At 37.2% G+C, this 16438-nt stretch overlaps 1 protein-coding gene and 1 non-coding gene across 2 annotated transcripts; one reads left to right on the top strand and one right to left on the bottom strand.

Moving 5' to 3' along the window:
• Positions 1-345: 345 nt before the first annotated feature.
• LOC130951083 (mannose-specific lectin alpha chain-like) lies at positions 346-1384 on the top strand. Its single transcript, XM_057879693.1, has one exon. The coding sequence runs from the start codon at positions 411-413 to the stop codon at positions 1113-1115; it is 705 nt and encodes a 234-aa protein (XP_057735676.1). The 5' UTR covers positions 346-410; the 3' UTR covers positions 1116-1384.
• Positions 1385-11589: 10205 nt separating this feature from the next.
• On the bottom strand, positions 11590-11697 carry LOC130952183 (small nucleolar RNA R71). The gene has a single exon (XR_009074363.1). It is a non-coding gene; the product is annotated as a small nucleolar RNA R71 (small nucleolar RNA).
• Positions 11698-16438: the final 4741 nt, after the last annotated feature.

The following is a 16438-nucleotide window of genomic DNA, read 5'->3' as shown; positions in this document are numbered from 1 at the left end:
AGGATTAAAAATAATTTGTAGTGTAGTATGTATAAATAAATAATATTGGAGAGACTATATTAGCACGGTCTTATTATAATAAGTCAAGTTTAAGGGCTCTTAGATTATAATAATCCTTTATAATTTGACAGCTTATGTTAAAAAATCCATAATTGAATCTGAATCACGTGTATTTTACATAGAAGCATTTATGATAGGGGTGATGACACCATATATGTTACCGCATGGACGTGACGTATTGTGTTAATGGTTGTTAGAGGCCATGCATACGAAACTACGTACCTAATTAAGAAGCTAAGGTGTACTTACTCCAATCGCCACACTATAAATACCGAGCTGCTGCGGTAGGCTTGGCATCCCAACCCAAACTCACATCTCATTTCATTTCCAAAAGCCACAAAGCCATAGCCATGGGTGTCTCATTTAACTTGCACAAATTTGCCCCCACGAACTCCAAAGAGATCAAATTCCAAGGAGATGCAACCATTACCGATCACAATGTCATTCGACTCACCAACTTGGACAGCGATGGCAACCCACTAGGAAACAGAGTTGGCCGAGTTTTATTCTCCGACCCTGTGCACCTGTACGACCACAGTGGTTTCCGAGCAGGCTTTGAAACCACCTTCGTCTTTCGCATCTCAAAACCCTACAATAGTGAATTTGCTCCCGGACCTGGTGACGGTCTTGCCTTCTTCCTTGCTAATGCTGACACTGAAATTCCACCTGAATCTTCTGGGAAGTTTCTCGGCCTCTTTAACGATGCATCTGACAAGATTGTTGCTGTTGAATTTGATACCTTTTCCAATTTCGAGATTGGGGATCCCAGTTATCCCCACATCGGAATTAATATCAACTCTATCAGGTCATCGGCTGTTGGTTACTGGAACTGGCATGATGGAGCCGTAACCACTGCAAAAATAACATATAACTCTGCCCTTAAGAGGATAACCGTCAGTGTTTCTACATATCTCGACAACCAACCTAACACTCTTTCTTACGACGTCGACTTGAGCACTAAGCTTCCTCAAAAGGTTGCGGTAGGGCTATCTGCTTCTACTGGGCAATACTCGCAAAATACCGAGATCTTATCTTGGACTTTTAAGTCCAACTGAAGAGAAACAACGATGAATATTGAATAAACCGACCCTCTTTCTATCTTATTGCCAGATTGTGTTGTGTTTTTTATTTTAATTTGAGTAAATAAGGACAAGCCTACTAGTCTTTAGTTTGTCTCAGTAAGTGATATGTCACTACGGATAAGGCAATAAGGGTAGTCCGCTATTGTTATTGGTCTCTTCAATGTGCATTTCGTCCATCTTTCTTTGTTTGGGTATAGTTTGTTGTCTTCAATGATATATGCTTGCTTTTCTTTGAGTTTGCATTTCTGTTTTTCTTTCCTTTTTTCCCTTCTTTTAAAAAGTAATATAAAATATCGTTTTGAATAGATTATATTTTTAGTTAATTACATTGACAAACGATCAAGTGCCAAAAGTTAATGAGTTAGAACGACAAAATATTTAAAATATCAAACTGTATATAAGATGAAGCTTGATAGTTATTTTTATACAGTTTTTACATCTCCAATCACTACAAGAAATGAAACATTTGTAACAAAAACTTTGTAACAAATTTAAAATTGTTAAAAAAAATTATTTTTTTGTAACAAAAATTAGTGATTGTTACACAAAAATAATGTTTTGTAACAACTATCTAATTTGTTACAAAACTTGTTATTTTGTACCGATTTAATTTTTTGTTACAAATTATATTGGCTTTTGTAACGAACCGCTATTTTGTTACAAAATTTTATAATATTTTGTAACAAAAGATGAAGTTGTTGCAAAAGTTCAAAATATTTTGTAACAAAATATCCATTTGTTTCAAAAACTCTAATTATTTTGTAACAAAAAATTAATTTGTCACAAAATTCAATATTATTTGTAACAAGTTATTTGTTTATCACAAAATACAAGAAATTTTGTAACTAAAAAAAATTATTTTAAAATATTAAAATCTTTAAAATAATTTTATTTTGTTTTAAAAATTTAATTTTTTAAAATATTATTTATATTAATTAATTATTTTTTATAAAAAATTAAAGATTAAATGATTAATTTTTAAAAATGGTATATATTATTTTATAACTTTTTATAAAACTAATATATAATTTTACTTATAATCAAGTCTTAAATTTATAAAACTAATATATAATTTTTACTCATTGCAGAAGGCAAAATCGCTCGCTGGGTCACCATCCTTCTCTTATTTAAGATAAATTTATAACAAATATTAATTTTTGTTTCATTATCACTCTATAATTTAATATATTTTTACATTTAAATAAATTTTTAAAAAATTTCCTTAAGAACAAAATATAGAGTTCTGGTTCTTTCCTTCTCTCTACTAAAATTCTAAACCAACCATAACCTAACACTCATTATTAAGCATGTAAAATTTTTGGTTGTTAAAAAATAAATAATAAATTATTTGTGATTTATTATAATTATTCATTATTTTATTTTCAAAAAATTATTTATCAAAAAATAATTAAATCAAAGTAATGAGATTTTAAATTTAAAATTAATAAAACTTATATAATTTTCATAAATACTTAATATTCTATATCCTAATTTAATTAAAATTATCAAATCTCAATTTATCCAAAAATATCTAATTTTATATTTTTTTAAAACTAAACTCTAATTCTCAAATTGAAAATCCTAACCCTAATTTTACCCTAACACTACCCACACTCACTCACTTACTGTTACTCACCCTAACCCTAAATCCTCCCACGCCCACACCCTTTTTTTTCCAAATGCACACACAACACAAAAACACACACGGCAAGAGAAAGGGAAGAACGGAGAGGGAAAGAAAAGAAAAGAAAGGGGGAAGCTGAAATCAGATAGCAAGAGAAGGAGAGGGGGAAGAGGGAGGACGGCGCCGGCAGAAATCACTGCCACCGTGCCGTCGTGTTTCCGTCAGGAAGGGGGAGCGTTGAGCAAGAGGAAGAGCTGTGCGAGGAAGGACGTTGCCATCAGTTCGCGTTCTGCTGTCGCCGAGGGAAGCCGCCGCCGTCGTCGTCTTCATTGCGAGCGGGTCGTTGTCAGCATCCACCGCCGTTGCATCTCCTATCACGGACGCACTGAGGATGCACAGGAGAGACAAACGCATGAAGGGAGGAAGACCGAGGAAGAAGGAGGAGGCGCTATTTGTGTTGCTGCGCCCAATCGCCGTTCGTGGAGTCACTGTCGTCGCCGCTGTTAGGGGATGCGTCACTGAGCCCCTATCGCCAAAAAACAGCGGTGCCTCGCTGGGATCCACTCCCGGTAAGGGCGTTCTCTCCTCTGATTTTGATTTCCTTTAATTTCTAGGAATATTGTTGTCATTGATTTCTATTACAGTCGTGTCGTTGTGTCTCTGGTCTTCGAGAATCCACCACCGGAGCTTCAGATAGCCGCCATCACTAGAGGTAACTGCCAGAGCTGCCACCTGATCGGTTGAGAGATCGCTGCTGCTTCATTTCATGTGGTGAGACTATTTGGTTTTGTTTCTGTTTATGGTAATACTCTATTAACAATTATGTTCTAATTTGGTTCTGTTTCTATTTTTGTTTATGGTAATATTTAAGATATCAAACTGTATATACGATGAAGCTTGATAGTTATTTTTATACAGTTTTTACATCTCCAATTTAGATTACAATCCTGCTAAGTAACTAACACGGGGTCTAGTCAACTCCTGCCAACTCTTATTGGGCTGGACCCAAAAACCCACTGCAACAAAAAACGTCTCACTAGAATATCTCAAAAACAAAAATAAAACAACCCCTTTACACCCACGGTGCCTTTCAATTCATACAGATCCCTCACATTCACACTCACGCCTTCTACTTCGACCACACTGCAATGGAAACAACGTTGTAACCTCAACCATAGCAAGGTGCAGTGCCATCAAACGCCGTCTACCATCACAACTTCCTCCTAGTGTGCCACCGCCAGTGCCGAACGCCGGAGCCCTACTCCACTTTGCAATAGTACCGTCGCCTGACCACTGCAACCCCTTTTACACTCCGCGATTCAGAGCAGGAAAGACAACTTCTACAGCCCCTCTCCCTCACATTGGCAGCTATGCCACACAACCACCGCAGCGCCTCTCCCACCACGATTCGTAGCGCGTCGATCACCACATCACCTTACCTCTCAGCTCTCTCATTCACAAAATTTTCTTTTTTCAGTTGAGAAAGAGATAGGGCTGTCCAATGATTACACATCTATATCTTTTCATCCATGTAGATCTGGATAATATCTACATTTAATTTATCGATCATCTTTTTTTCTACATCCTCTCTGATTGTATCAAGATCCATCCACCCATTTATTATAGCCTGATGGTAAATATAATAAAAATTAAAAATCATGGATAACAGTACAAGAAATATCCAATTAATAAAAAAAACATCCAATAATTAAAAAAAATATCTGATGACTTCCAAAAGATCCACTCATACCAAAAAAAAATAATTTGATTAATAAAAAAAACATCTAATTAATCAAAAATAAATAACAAATAAATCAATAAAATTATCCAATAAATGAGAAAAGAAGCATTAAAAACCTGATAAAACTCCCAAATCATAAAAGAAACATCTACTAACGCTAAACAGAAAAATCTACTAATTCATATAGACCCAGTAACAAGAAGAAATCATTTCAAATTGTATACACAGAAAAACATTCACAATCATATACTAAGAAATTAAACATGCATGTGTAATAAAAATAAATATCCTTCTAAAGAAAAAAGAAACATCCATCAATAATGAAGAATATCTGAAATCCTAAATTTAGAAACATCTATTTACAATACAAATAAACATCCATCTAAAGAGCTATGGAACACATGTTTAAAGAAGAAACATCCATTTAAAAAGTAAAGAAACATCCATCAATAATTACACTGTTTGGGGTCCCCATGAAATCAGAGATGAAGGAGTATTCTGACATCTTTCAACGATGATGACATCGTGGATATGACGGTCAGGGAGAAGGAGAGTGGGGGTGCTGCAGTCATTTTTTTTAATATGTATTGTGAATTGGGGTAAAAGATGAAATTAGGTTTAGGTATGACTTATTCTAGTGAGATGCTTTTTGTTGTAGTGGGTTTTAGGGTCCAGCCTAATAAAAGTTGGCAGGAGTTGGCTGGACCCCTTGTTGGTTATGCAGCGAAATTGAATAAGAATTCACCTGACATCATTGTGCTTCATTCAGTGTTGTAGACAACCTTCTAAAGTCATGCTCAAAATTTTTAAAGATTCTAATCTCACTTGTTAGCTTAGAATTCAAATATGGACCACCATAATCATATTTTTCAATGACATCGAATAAGCCAGAAGTCATTTGCTTGTGCTTTCAAATTCTTAAGAATTGAATAAAAAAGCTGGGTTTAACCAATAACCAATAACATGAAGATTTTTTGTGAAGCTGTGAATCACAACGTGTATCTATAATTTTTAAATTGGGATCCACAAACTTTTTTTTAAATCTTTTCACCATCTCTTCTCTAGTCTTATAAATAGCTTGATAAAGAAAACTCATTGCAACTCTATTTTCACTATCAATAATACATAATACACAAACAAGTGGATCAGTAAACTTAACAATATTAGCGCATTGACTCCAAAATTTAAAATCCAAGACATGATCCACAAATATTTTTAGCTTTATTTTCTTTGGAGTAAGTTGAGCTTGTCCATTTTTTGACAGCTCTCAAAGCATCCTTTTGAGCAAACTACTTTGTAAAGCAACAAAGTTTATGGCAAATTGAGTTGTAGCTGGTCAAAGTATTTTCAATCCACCTATAAATTTTCTCATCAAGTACAATGGATGGCAATGATTATATATGTACTTTGTAATCATTGAAGCTTGTGACACAGTTTCACTCACTTTCTCTAACTTTCTATTATCCTAGAGAATCAAATTAATAGAATGAGCAGCATAAAGAGACCAATATAGAGAAACATAATTTGAAGCATTATCCACCACTACATGCACAACATTTTCAGGAACAACAAATAATATAATATCCCTAAACAAATTAAACAAAGCATCAACAGTTTTTGAGACACGAAACGTATCAATTGACTTTAGAAAAATAGTTTTTTAGGACAATAAACTAAAAAATTAATTAACATGCGCCTACAACGATCAGTCTATCCATTGACCATGATAGTACATCCAATTTATTTCCAAATCTCACGATAACCTTCAATCATTTTCTTCACATTCAACCAATTTACTCAACAAATACTCATGAACTCTTGCATAATTTAGGCCCTTATACACTGCACCATGCTTGCAATAGTATCAATCATTGGTTGATAATAAGTTGAATTAATTGCATTAAATGGCACATAGGAATCTATCATCTATTTTGCAATGGCAATGTCACACTTCCCCATAATTTTTTTGCTTTGGAGTACACTTTATATAGTCAGTTGAGCTCCAGATGTTGTTGCCAATGTAAAAAAAAAAAATATTCTAGTCTTTTAACATGTTTTTCTTTTCTAGACCTCGTTGGTGGAAGCCTTGATTTTTGTTATTATCAAATTTCATTGCATTCAATCTCATAAAATTCTCTTTTAATTTTATCACAATCATGATAACTTTCTGCATATTGTTCTTGAGCTTTCCTCTTCTTGTTTTGGAGGTCTTTAATGTTTTGAACAAATCTTACTAGTGCTAGGTGGTGGAAGTCTTGATTTTTGTTGTTGTCACACTTTATTGCGTTTGATCTCATCAAATTCTCTTTCAATTTCATCACAATTATTATAACTTTTTGCATACTATTTTTTAGCTTTCCTCTTCTTACTTCGAAGGTCTTTAATGTTTGAACAAATATTGTGCTAGCACCTTTCGGCGTGTCTCAATATCTCCTTTTTTTTTTTTGCCAAATAATGCTTAAACCGATTGATTCTTTGACCCCCAATAATCTTCTCACAATATATGCAAAACAAAATAGTTTTTTCTAGATTCAACAACCTGTTTATAATGGCTCCATGCGGGATCATTTTTTTCTCAATTATTATTTTTTTGTGTTGCAATTATTGCATCAGAAATTGATCCTTGTTCTTAGGATAATGGTATTTCTGATGGTGTATTTAGTCAACCCATCCTAATTCAATATAAAATAAGACAACAACACTATAATATTATAACCTATCATTTAATCAATTCACAGAGCCTATTCAACCATTGCATAGAACAACAATAATATCGAACAATATAGAGCAGAGCCTATCCTATAGTATAGAACAACAACAATAAATTCACTGAGTTTATCTAACAACATAGAACAAAAATAATAAATTTACAAAGTCTATAGAACAGTAACAAAATCAACTATAAACAACAACAATTAGAAAAAAAGCATCAATAAACAACTAAACTTATGTTGACAAATAAAATAACAACAATCAAATAATCAACCATAAAAGATTAATATAGGATAACAAAAAATAAAATAAAATCTCACCTCAAGGTTGACAGCATGCACCAGAGAAGAGGGAGAACAAGCCACGGCAAAGTAGAGACTAGCAAGAGAGAGGCAGCATTACAGCAGTGAGAATAAGCTAATATGATAGATGTGGCTGAAACGAGGATAGAAGCATAGGAGCAAGAAAATCCGCATGCCACGATGATGAGCGGATAATTTGTACGCTTTTTGGCATTGTTTTTAGTATGTTTTTAGTAGTTTTAGTTGAGTTTTTAGTATATTTTTATTAGTTTTTAGTTAAAATTCACTTTTCTGGACTTTACTATGAGTTTGTGTGTTTTTCTGTGATTTCAGGTATTTTCTGGCTGAAATTGAGGGACCTGAGCAAAAATCTGATTCAGAGACTGAAAAGGACTGCAGATGCTGTTGGATTCTGACCTCCCTGCACTCGAAGTGGATTTTCTGGAGCTACAGAAGCCCAATTGGCGCGCTCTCAACGGCGTTGGAAAGTAGACATCCTGGGCTTTCCAGCAATATATGATAGTCCATACTTTGCCCAAGATTTGATGGCCCAAACCGGCGTTCAAAGTCACCTTCAGAATTCCCAGCGTTAAACGCCGGAACTGGCACCAAAGTGGGAGTTAAACGCCCAAACTGGCACAAAAGCTGGCGTTTAACTCCAAGAAGAGTCTCTACACGAAAATGCTTCAATACTCAGCCCAAGCACACACCAAGTGGGCCCGGAAGTGGATTTTTATGTCATTTACTCATCTCTGTACACCCTAGGCTACTAGTTCTCTATATATAGGACCTTTTACTATTGTATTTTCATCTTTGGACGTCTAGTTCTTAGATCATTTGGGGGCTGGCCTCACGGCCATGCCTAGACCTTGTTCTTATGTATTTTCAATGGTGGAGTTTCTACGCACCATAGATTAAGGTGTGGAGCTCTGCTGTACCTCGAGTATTAATGCAATTACTATTGTTCTTCTATTCAATTCAGCTTGTTCTTATTCCAAGATATTCATTCGTACTCAAGAACTTGATGAATGTGATGATTATGTGACGCACATCATCATTCTCACTTATGAACAAGTGACTGACAACCACTTCTGTTCTACAAGCAAACAAGGCTCTAATGTTTATCTCTTGGATTCCTGATACACGACGCATGGTTGATCGCCTGACAACCGAGCGCTCGCCTGACAACCGAGCCAGCCATTCCGTGAGATCAGAGTCTTCGTGGTATAGGCAAGAACTGATGGCGGCATTCAAGAGAATCCGGAAGGTCTAACCTTGTCTGTGGTATTCTGAGTAGGATTCAATGATTGAATGACTGTGACGTGCTTCAAACTCCTGAGGGCGGGGCGTTAGTGACAGACGCAAAAGAATCACTGGATTCTATTCCGGCCTGATCGAGAACCGACAGATGGATAGCCGTGCCGTGACAGGGTGCGTTGAACATTTCCACTGAGAGGATGGGAGGTAGCCACTGACAACGGTGAAACCCTTGCATAAGCTTGCCATGGAAAGGAGTAAGAAGGATTGGATGAAGACAGTAGGAAAGCAGAGAGACGGAAGGGACAAGCATCTTCATACGCTTATCTGAAGCTCTCACCAATGATATACATAAGTATCTCTATCTTTATCTTTATGTTTTATTCATATATCACCCACACCCATTTGAGTCTACCTGACTAAGATTTACAAGGTGACCATAGCTTGCTTCATACCAACAATCTCCGTGGGATCGACCCTTACTCGCGTAAGGTTTATTACTTGGACGACCCAGTGCACTTGCTGGTTAGTTGTGCGGAGTTGTGATAGAGAGTTGAGATTGCAATGAGCGTACCATGTTGATGGCGCCATTGATGATCACAATTTCGTGCACCAAGTTTTTGGCGCCGTTGCCGGGGAATTAAATGTCCTAACTATAGTTTCGCATTTGTTCCCTGCAATAACAGTGCCAAGTTTTGATCCGGCAACAACACCAAGTTTTTGGCGCCATTGCCGGGGATTGTTTCGAGTATGAACAACTGACGGTTCATCTTGTTGCTTAGATTAGGTATTTTTTTTCTTCAGAGTTCTTAAGACTGAATTCTAGTGTTTCAAGGTGATGCTCTTATCATCACCAAAGCTGATTGATCTTCATCAATTTAGCTCTTGAATGCAATGTCCTGCTGAAGCTTGGCTAGCCATGTCTAATTTCTTTAGACTAAAGCTTTAGACTAACATTGCATGATTCCTGGAATTCTCATTAAGAATTTTGATACCTTTATTTTCTTTTTTCACTTAATTTTTGAAAAAGCACAAAAAATTTTACAAAATCATAAAAACCAAAAATATTTTATGTTTCCTGTTTGAGTCTAGTGCCTCATGTTAAGTTTGGTGTCAATTGCATGTTTCTATTCTTCTTGCATTCATTCATGTGTCTTCATTAATCTTCAAGATGTTCTTGATGATTTTCTTGCTCTGATCTTTGAGTTCTCTTGACTTGAGTGTTTTGTTGTTTCTCATGTGCATTCTCATTTTGTTAGTGTCAGTAGTATACAAACTGCTAAGTTTGGTGTCTTGCATGCATTGTTATTTGATTTTAGTTGCATTTTGACTATTAAAAATCCAAAAAAAAATTTTTTTATTATTTGTGTCTTTTTAAGTCAATAATACAGAGAATTGAAGATTCAGAACATACAGCAGAGGAATTACACAGAAAAAGCTGGGCGTTCAAAACGCCCAGTGAAGAAGGACAGACTGGCGTTTAAACGCCAGCCAGGGTACCTGGTTGGGCGTTTAACGCCCAAAAAGGTAGTGCATTGGGCGTTAAACGCCAGAATGTGCACCATTCTGAGCGTTTAACGCCAGGATGGCACAAGAGGGAAGATTTTGTTTTCCAAAAAAAATTTTTTTTCAAGATTTCAAAGTTTTTCAAAATCAAATCTTTTTCAAATCATATCTTTTTAATCAAACCTTTTTCAAAATCAATTTCTTTCCTTTTTCAAAGATACTTGCTAACAATTGATGATTTGATTGAACATTTTAAGTATGTTGCCTTATCTGTTGAGAAAGGTTTAATGTTTGAATCATATCTTTTCTTGTTAGGCAAGTCATTAATTTTTAAAATCAAATCTTTTTAAAATTGTTTTCAAATCATATCTTTTCAATCATATCTCTTTAAAACCATAACTTTTCAATCATATCTTTTTAATCACATCTTTTTCAAAATAGTTTTCAATCATATCTTTTTAATTTCTAATTTCAAAATCTTTTTCAAAAATTACTTGATTTCTTTCCCACTCTTGGTTTTCGAAAATCAATTAAAGTTTTTCAAAATGTTTTTAAAATCTTTTTAACTTAATTTTCAAAATTTCTTCCCCTTTTCTCACATCCTTCTATTTATGGAGTATCACTCCTCCTCAATGCACAATTTGAACTCTATCTCACTAAGTTCGAATTCTTCTACCTCCTTCTTCTATTTTTCTGTTCATCTGACACCTCAAGGAATCTCTATACTGTGACATAGAGGATTCCATATTTTCTTGTTCTCTTCTCTTTCATATGAGCAGGAACAAAGACAAAGGCATTCTTGTTGAAGCTGACCCTGAACCTGAAAGGACCTTGAAGCGAAAGCTAAGAGAAGCTAAGGCACAACTCTCTGTAGAGGACCTAACAGAAATCTTCAAAGAAGAAGAAGCCATGGCAGCCGAAAACAACAACAATGCAAGGAAGGTGCTGGGTGACTTTACTGCACCTACTCCCGACTTCTATGGGAGAAGCATCTCTATCCCTGCCATTGGAGCAAACAACTTTGAGCTTAAGCCTCAATTAGTTTCTCTAATGCAATAGAATTGCAAGTTCCATGGACTTCCACTGGAAGATCCTCATCAGTTTTTAGCTGAGTTCTTGCAAATCTGTGACACTGTCAAGACCAATGGGGTTGACCCTGAGGTCTACAGACTTATGCTATTCCCTTTTGTTGTAAGAGACAGAGCTAGGATATGGTTGGACTCACAAACTAAAGAAAGCCTGAACTCTTGGGAAAAGCTAGTCAATGCCTTCTTGGCAAAGTTCTTTCCACCTCAAAAATTGAGTAAGCTTAGAGTGGAAGTCCAAACCTTCAGACAGAAGGAAGGAGAATCCCTCTATGAAGCTTGGGAAAGATACAAACAATTGATCAGAAAATGTCCCTCTGATATGCTTTCTGAATGGAGCATCATTGGTATTTTCTATGATGGTCTCTCTGAACTATCCAAGATGTCTTTGGATAGCTCTGCCGAAGGATCTCTTCATCTGAAGAAGACGCCTACAGAAGCTCAAGAACTAATTGAAATGGTTGCAAATAACCAATTCATGTACACTTCTGAAAGGAATCCTGTGAACAATGGGACAAATCAGAAGAAAGGAGTTCTTGAGATTGATACTCTGAATGCCATTCTGGCTCAGAACAAGATATTGACTCAACAAGTCAATTTGATTTCTCAAAGTCTGTCTGGAATGCAAAATGCACCAAGCAATACTAAGGATGCTTCATCTGAAGAAGAAGCTTATGATCCTGAGAACCCTTCAATGGAAGAGGTGAATTACCTAGGAGAACCCTATGGAAACACCTATAATTCTTCATGGAGAAATCATCCAAATTTCTCATGGAAGAATCAAGAGAGACCCCAACAAGGTTTCAACAACAATAATGGTGGAAGAAACAGGGTTAGCAATGGCAAGCCTTTTCCATCATCTTCTCAGCAACAGACAGAGAATTCTAAGCAGAACCACTCTGACTTAGCAAACATGGTCTCTGATCTAATCAAAACCACTCAAAGTTTCATGACTGAAACAAGGTCCTCCATTAGAAATTTGGAGGCACAAGTGGGACAGCTGAGCAGGAAAATTACTGAACTCCCTCCTAGTACTCTTCCAAGCAATACAGAAGAAAATCCAAAAGGAGAGTGCAAGGCCATCAACATGGCCGAATTTGGAGAGGAAGGAGAGGCAGTGAACGCCACTGAGGAAGACCTCAATAGGCGTGCACTGACCTCCAATGAGTTCCCTAATGAGGAACCATGGGAATCTGAGGCTCAAAATGAGACCATAGAGATTCCAATGAATTTACTTCTGCCATTCATGAGCTCTGATGAGTATTCTTCCTCTGAAGAGGATGAGTATGTCACTGAAGAGCAAGTTGCTAAATACCTTGGAGCAATCATGAAGCTAAATGACAAGTTATTTGGTAATGGGACTTGGGAGGGTAAATCCCCTTTGCTCACCAAAGAACTGGATGACTTGTCTAGGCAGAAATTACCTCAAAAGAGACAAGATCCTGGGAAGTTTTCCATACCTTGTACCATAGGCACCATGACCTTCAAGAAGGCTCTGTGTGACTTAGGGTCAAGTGTAAACCTCATGCCTCTCTCTGTAATGGAGAAGCTAGGGATCTTTGAGGTACAAGCTGCAAGAATCTCACTAGAGATGGCAGACAACTCAAGAAAACAAGCTCATGGACTTGTAGAGGATGTTCTGGTAAAAGTTGAAGACCATTACATCCCTACTGATTTCATAGTCCTAGAGACTGGGAAATGCATGGATGAATCTATCATCCTTGGCAGACCCTTCCTAGCCACAGCAAAGGCTGTGATTGATGTTGATGGAGGCGAACTGATCATTTAAGTGAATAAAGAATCCTTTGTGTTTAAGGCTCAAGGATATCCCTCTGTCACCATGGAGAAGAAGCATGAAGAGCTTCTCTCAAATCAGAGTCAAACAGAGCCCCCACAGTCAAACTCTAAGTTTGGTGTTGGGAGGCCACAACCAAACTCTAAGTTTGGTGTTGAACCCCCACATTCAAACTCTAAGTTTGGTGTTGGGAGGTTCCAACATTGCTCTGAGTATCTGTGAGGCTCCATGAGAGCCCTCTGTCAAGCTACTGACATTAAAGAAGCGCTTGTTGGGAGGCAACCCAATGTTATATTTAATCTATTTTCCTTTGTTATTTTATGTTTTTTTGTAGGTTGATGATCATAAGAAGTCACAAAATCAATTGAAAAAGCAAAACAGAATGAAAAACAGGAAGAAAAATAGCACACCCTGGAGGAAGAACCTACTGGCGTTTAAACGCCAGTGAGGCTAGCAGATGGGCGTTTAACGCCCAGTCTGGCACCATTCTGGGCGTTTAACGCCAGAAAGGGGCACCAGACTGGCGTTAAACGCCAGAAAAGGGCAAGCACCTGGCGTTAAACGCCAGAAATGGGCACCAGCCCGGCGTTTAACGCCAGAATTGGCTCAAAACGCGTTTTTGCATGCCATTTGGTGCAGGGATGACTTTTCCTTGACACCTCAGGATCTGTGGACCCCACAGGATCCCCACTAACCCCACCACTCTCTCTCTTCTTCACCAATCACCTCAACACCTCTTCCCCAAAAACCCTTCACCTATCAAATCTCATCTTTCTCTTCACCACTCACATCCATCCTTCATAAAACCCCACCTACCTCACCCTTCAAATTCAAACCACTTTCCCTCCCAAACCCACCCATACATGACCGAACCATGAGCCCCCCCTCTCCTATATAAACCCTTCTTCACTCCTTTACTTTCACACAACCTAAAACACCACTTCTCCCCCTCTTTGGCTGAACACAAAGCCATTCCCTTCTTCCTCATTTCTTCTTCTTCTACTCTCTTTTTTCTTCTTTTGCTCGAGGACGAGCAAACCCTTTAAGTTTGGTGTGGTAAAAGCATTGCTTTTTGTTTTTCCATAACCATTTATGGCATCTAAGGCCGGAGAAACCTCTAGAAAGAGGAAAGGGAAGGCAAAAGCTTCCACCTCCGAGTCATGGGAGATGGAGAGATTTATCTCAAGGGTGCATCAAGACCACTTCTATGAAGTTGTGGCCTTGAAGAAGGTGATCCCCGAGGTCCCTTTTTCACTCAAAAAGAGTGAATATCCGGAGATCCGACATGAGATTCGAAAAAGAGGTTGGGAAGTTCTCACCAACCCCATTCAACAAGTCGGAATCTTAATGGTTCAAGAGTTCTATGCCAATGCATGGATCACCAAGAGCCATGATCAAAGTGTGAACCCGGATCCAAAGAATTGGCTTACTATGGTTCGGGGGAAATACTTGGATTTTAGTCCGGAAAATGTAAGGTTGGCGTTCAACTTGCCTATGATGCAAGGAGATGAACATCCTTACACAAGAAGGGTCAACTTTGATCAAAGGTTGGACTAAGTCCTCACTGACATTTGTGAAGAGGGCGCCCAATGGAAGAGAGATTCAAGAGGGAAGCCGGTTCAATTGAGAAGGCATGACCTCAAACCCGTGGCTAGAGGATGGTTGGAGTTTATCCAACGCTCAATCATTCCCACTAGCAACCGGTCCGAAGTTACTCTAGACCGGGCCATCATGATTCATAGCATCATGATTGGAGAAGAAGTGGAAGTTCATGAGGTTATAGCCCAAGAACTCTATAAGGTGGCGGACAAGTCCTCTACCTTGGCAAGGTTAGCCTTTCCTCATCTCATTTGTCACCTCTGTTATTCAGTAGGAGTTGACATAGAAGGAGACATCCTCATTGATAAGGACAAGCCCATCACTAAGAAAAGGATGGAGCAAACAAGAGACCCCTCTCATCATGAGATCCCTGAGATGCCTCAAGGGATGCACTTTCCTCCACAAGACTATTGGGAGCAAATCAACACCTCCCTAGGAGAATTGAGTTCCAACATGGGACAACTAAGGGTGGAGCACCAAGAACATTCCATCCTCCTCTATGAAATTAGAGAAGATCAAAGAATCATGAGAGAGGAGCAACAAAGACAAGGAAGAGACATTGAGGAGCTCAAGCACTCCATAAGACCTTCAAGAGGAAGAACAAGCCGCCATCACTGAGGTGGACCCGTTCTTTAATCTCCTTGTTCTTTATTTTCTTGTTTTTCGAATTTTCATGCTTATGTTTGTCCATGTTTGTGTCTTATGATCATTAGTGTCTTAGTGTCTATGCCTTAAAGTTATGAATGTCCTATGAATCCATCACCTTTCTTAAATTAACAATGTTCTTAACTGAAAAGGAGAAGAATTGCATGAATTTTGAATTTTATAACAGATTAATTATTTTGATGTGGTGGCAATACTTTTGTTTTCTGAATGTATGCTTAAACAGTGCATATGTCTTTTGAATTTGTGGTTCATGAATGTTGGCTCTTGAAAGAATGATGAAAAAGGAGACATGTTACTGAGGATCTGAAAAATCATAAAAATGATTCTTGAAGCAAGAAAAAGCAGTGAATACAAAAAAAAATAGGCGAAAAAAAAAACGAAAAAAAAGGGGGAGAGAAAGAGAAAAAGAAAGAAAAAGAAAGAAATAAAGTTGTGATCCAAGGCAAAAAGAGTGTGCTTAAGAACCCTGGACACCTCTAATTGGGGACTTTAGCAAAGCTAAGTCACAATCTGAAAAGGTTCACCCAGTTATGTGTCTGTGGCATGTATGTATCCGGTGGTAATACTGGAAGACAGAGTGCTTTGGGCCACGGCCAAGACTCATAAAGTAGCTGTGTTCAAGAATCATCATACTTAACTAAGAGAATCAATAACACTATTTGGATTCTGAGTTCCTAAAGAAGCCAATCATTCTGAATTTCAAAGGATAGAGTGAGATGCCAAAACTGTTCAGAGGCAAAAAGCTAAAAGCCCCACTCATCTAATTAATACTGATCTTCATAGATGTTTTTGGAGTTCATTGAATATTCTCTTCTTTTTATCTTATTTGATTTTCGGTTGCTTGAGGACAAGCAACAATTTAAGTTTGGTGTTGTGATGAGCGGATAATTTGTACGCTTTTTGGCATTGTTTTTAGTATGTTTTTAGTAGTTTTAGTTGAGTTTTTAGTATATTTTTATTAGTTTTTAGTTAAAATTCACTTTTATGGACTTTACTATGAGTTTGTATA

The sequence above is a fragment of the Arachis stenosperma genome, chromosome 9, assembly GCF_014773155.1.
Source record: "Arachis stenosperma cultivar V10309 chromosome 9, arast.V10309.gnm1.PFL2, whole genome shotgun sequence".
NCBI lineage: Eukaryota > Viridiplantae > Streptophyta > Magnoliopsida > Fabales > Fabaceae > Arachis > Arachis stenosperma.
The sequence above is the reverse complement of the archived record's forward strand: the minus strand, read 5'-3'. Positions and strand labels throughout refer to the sequence as shown.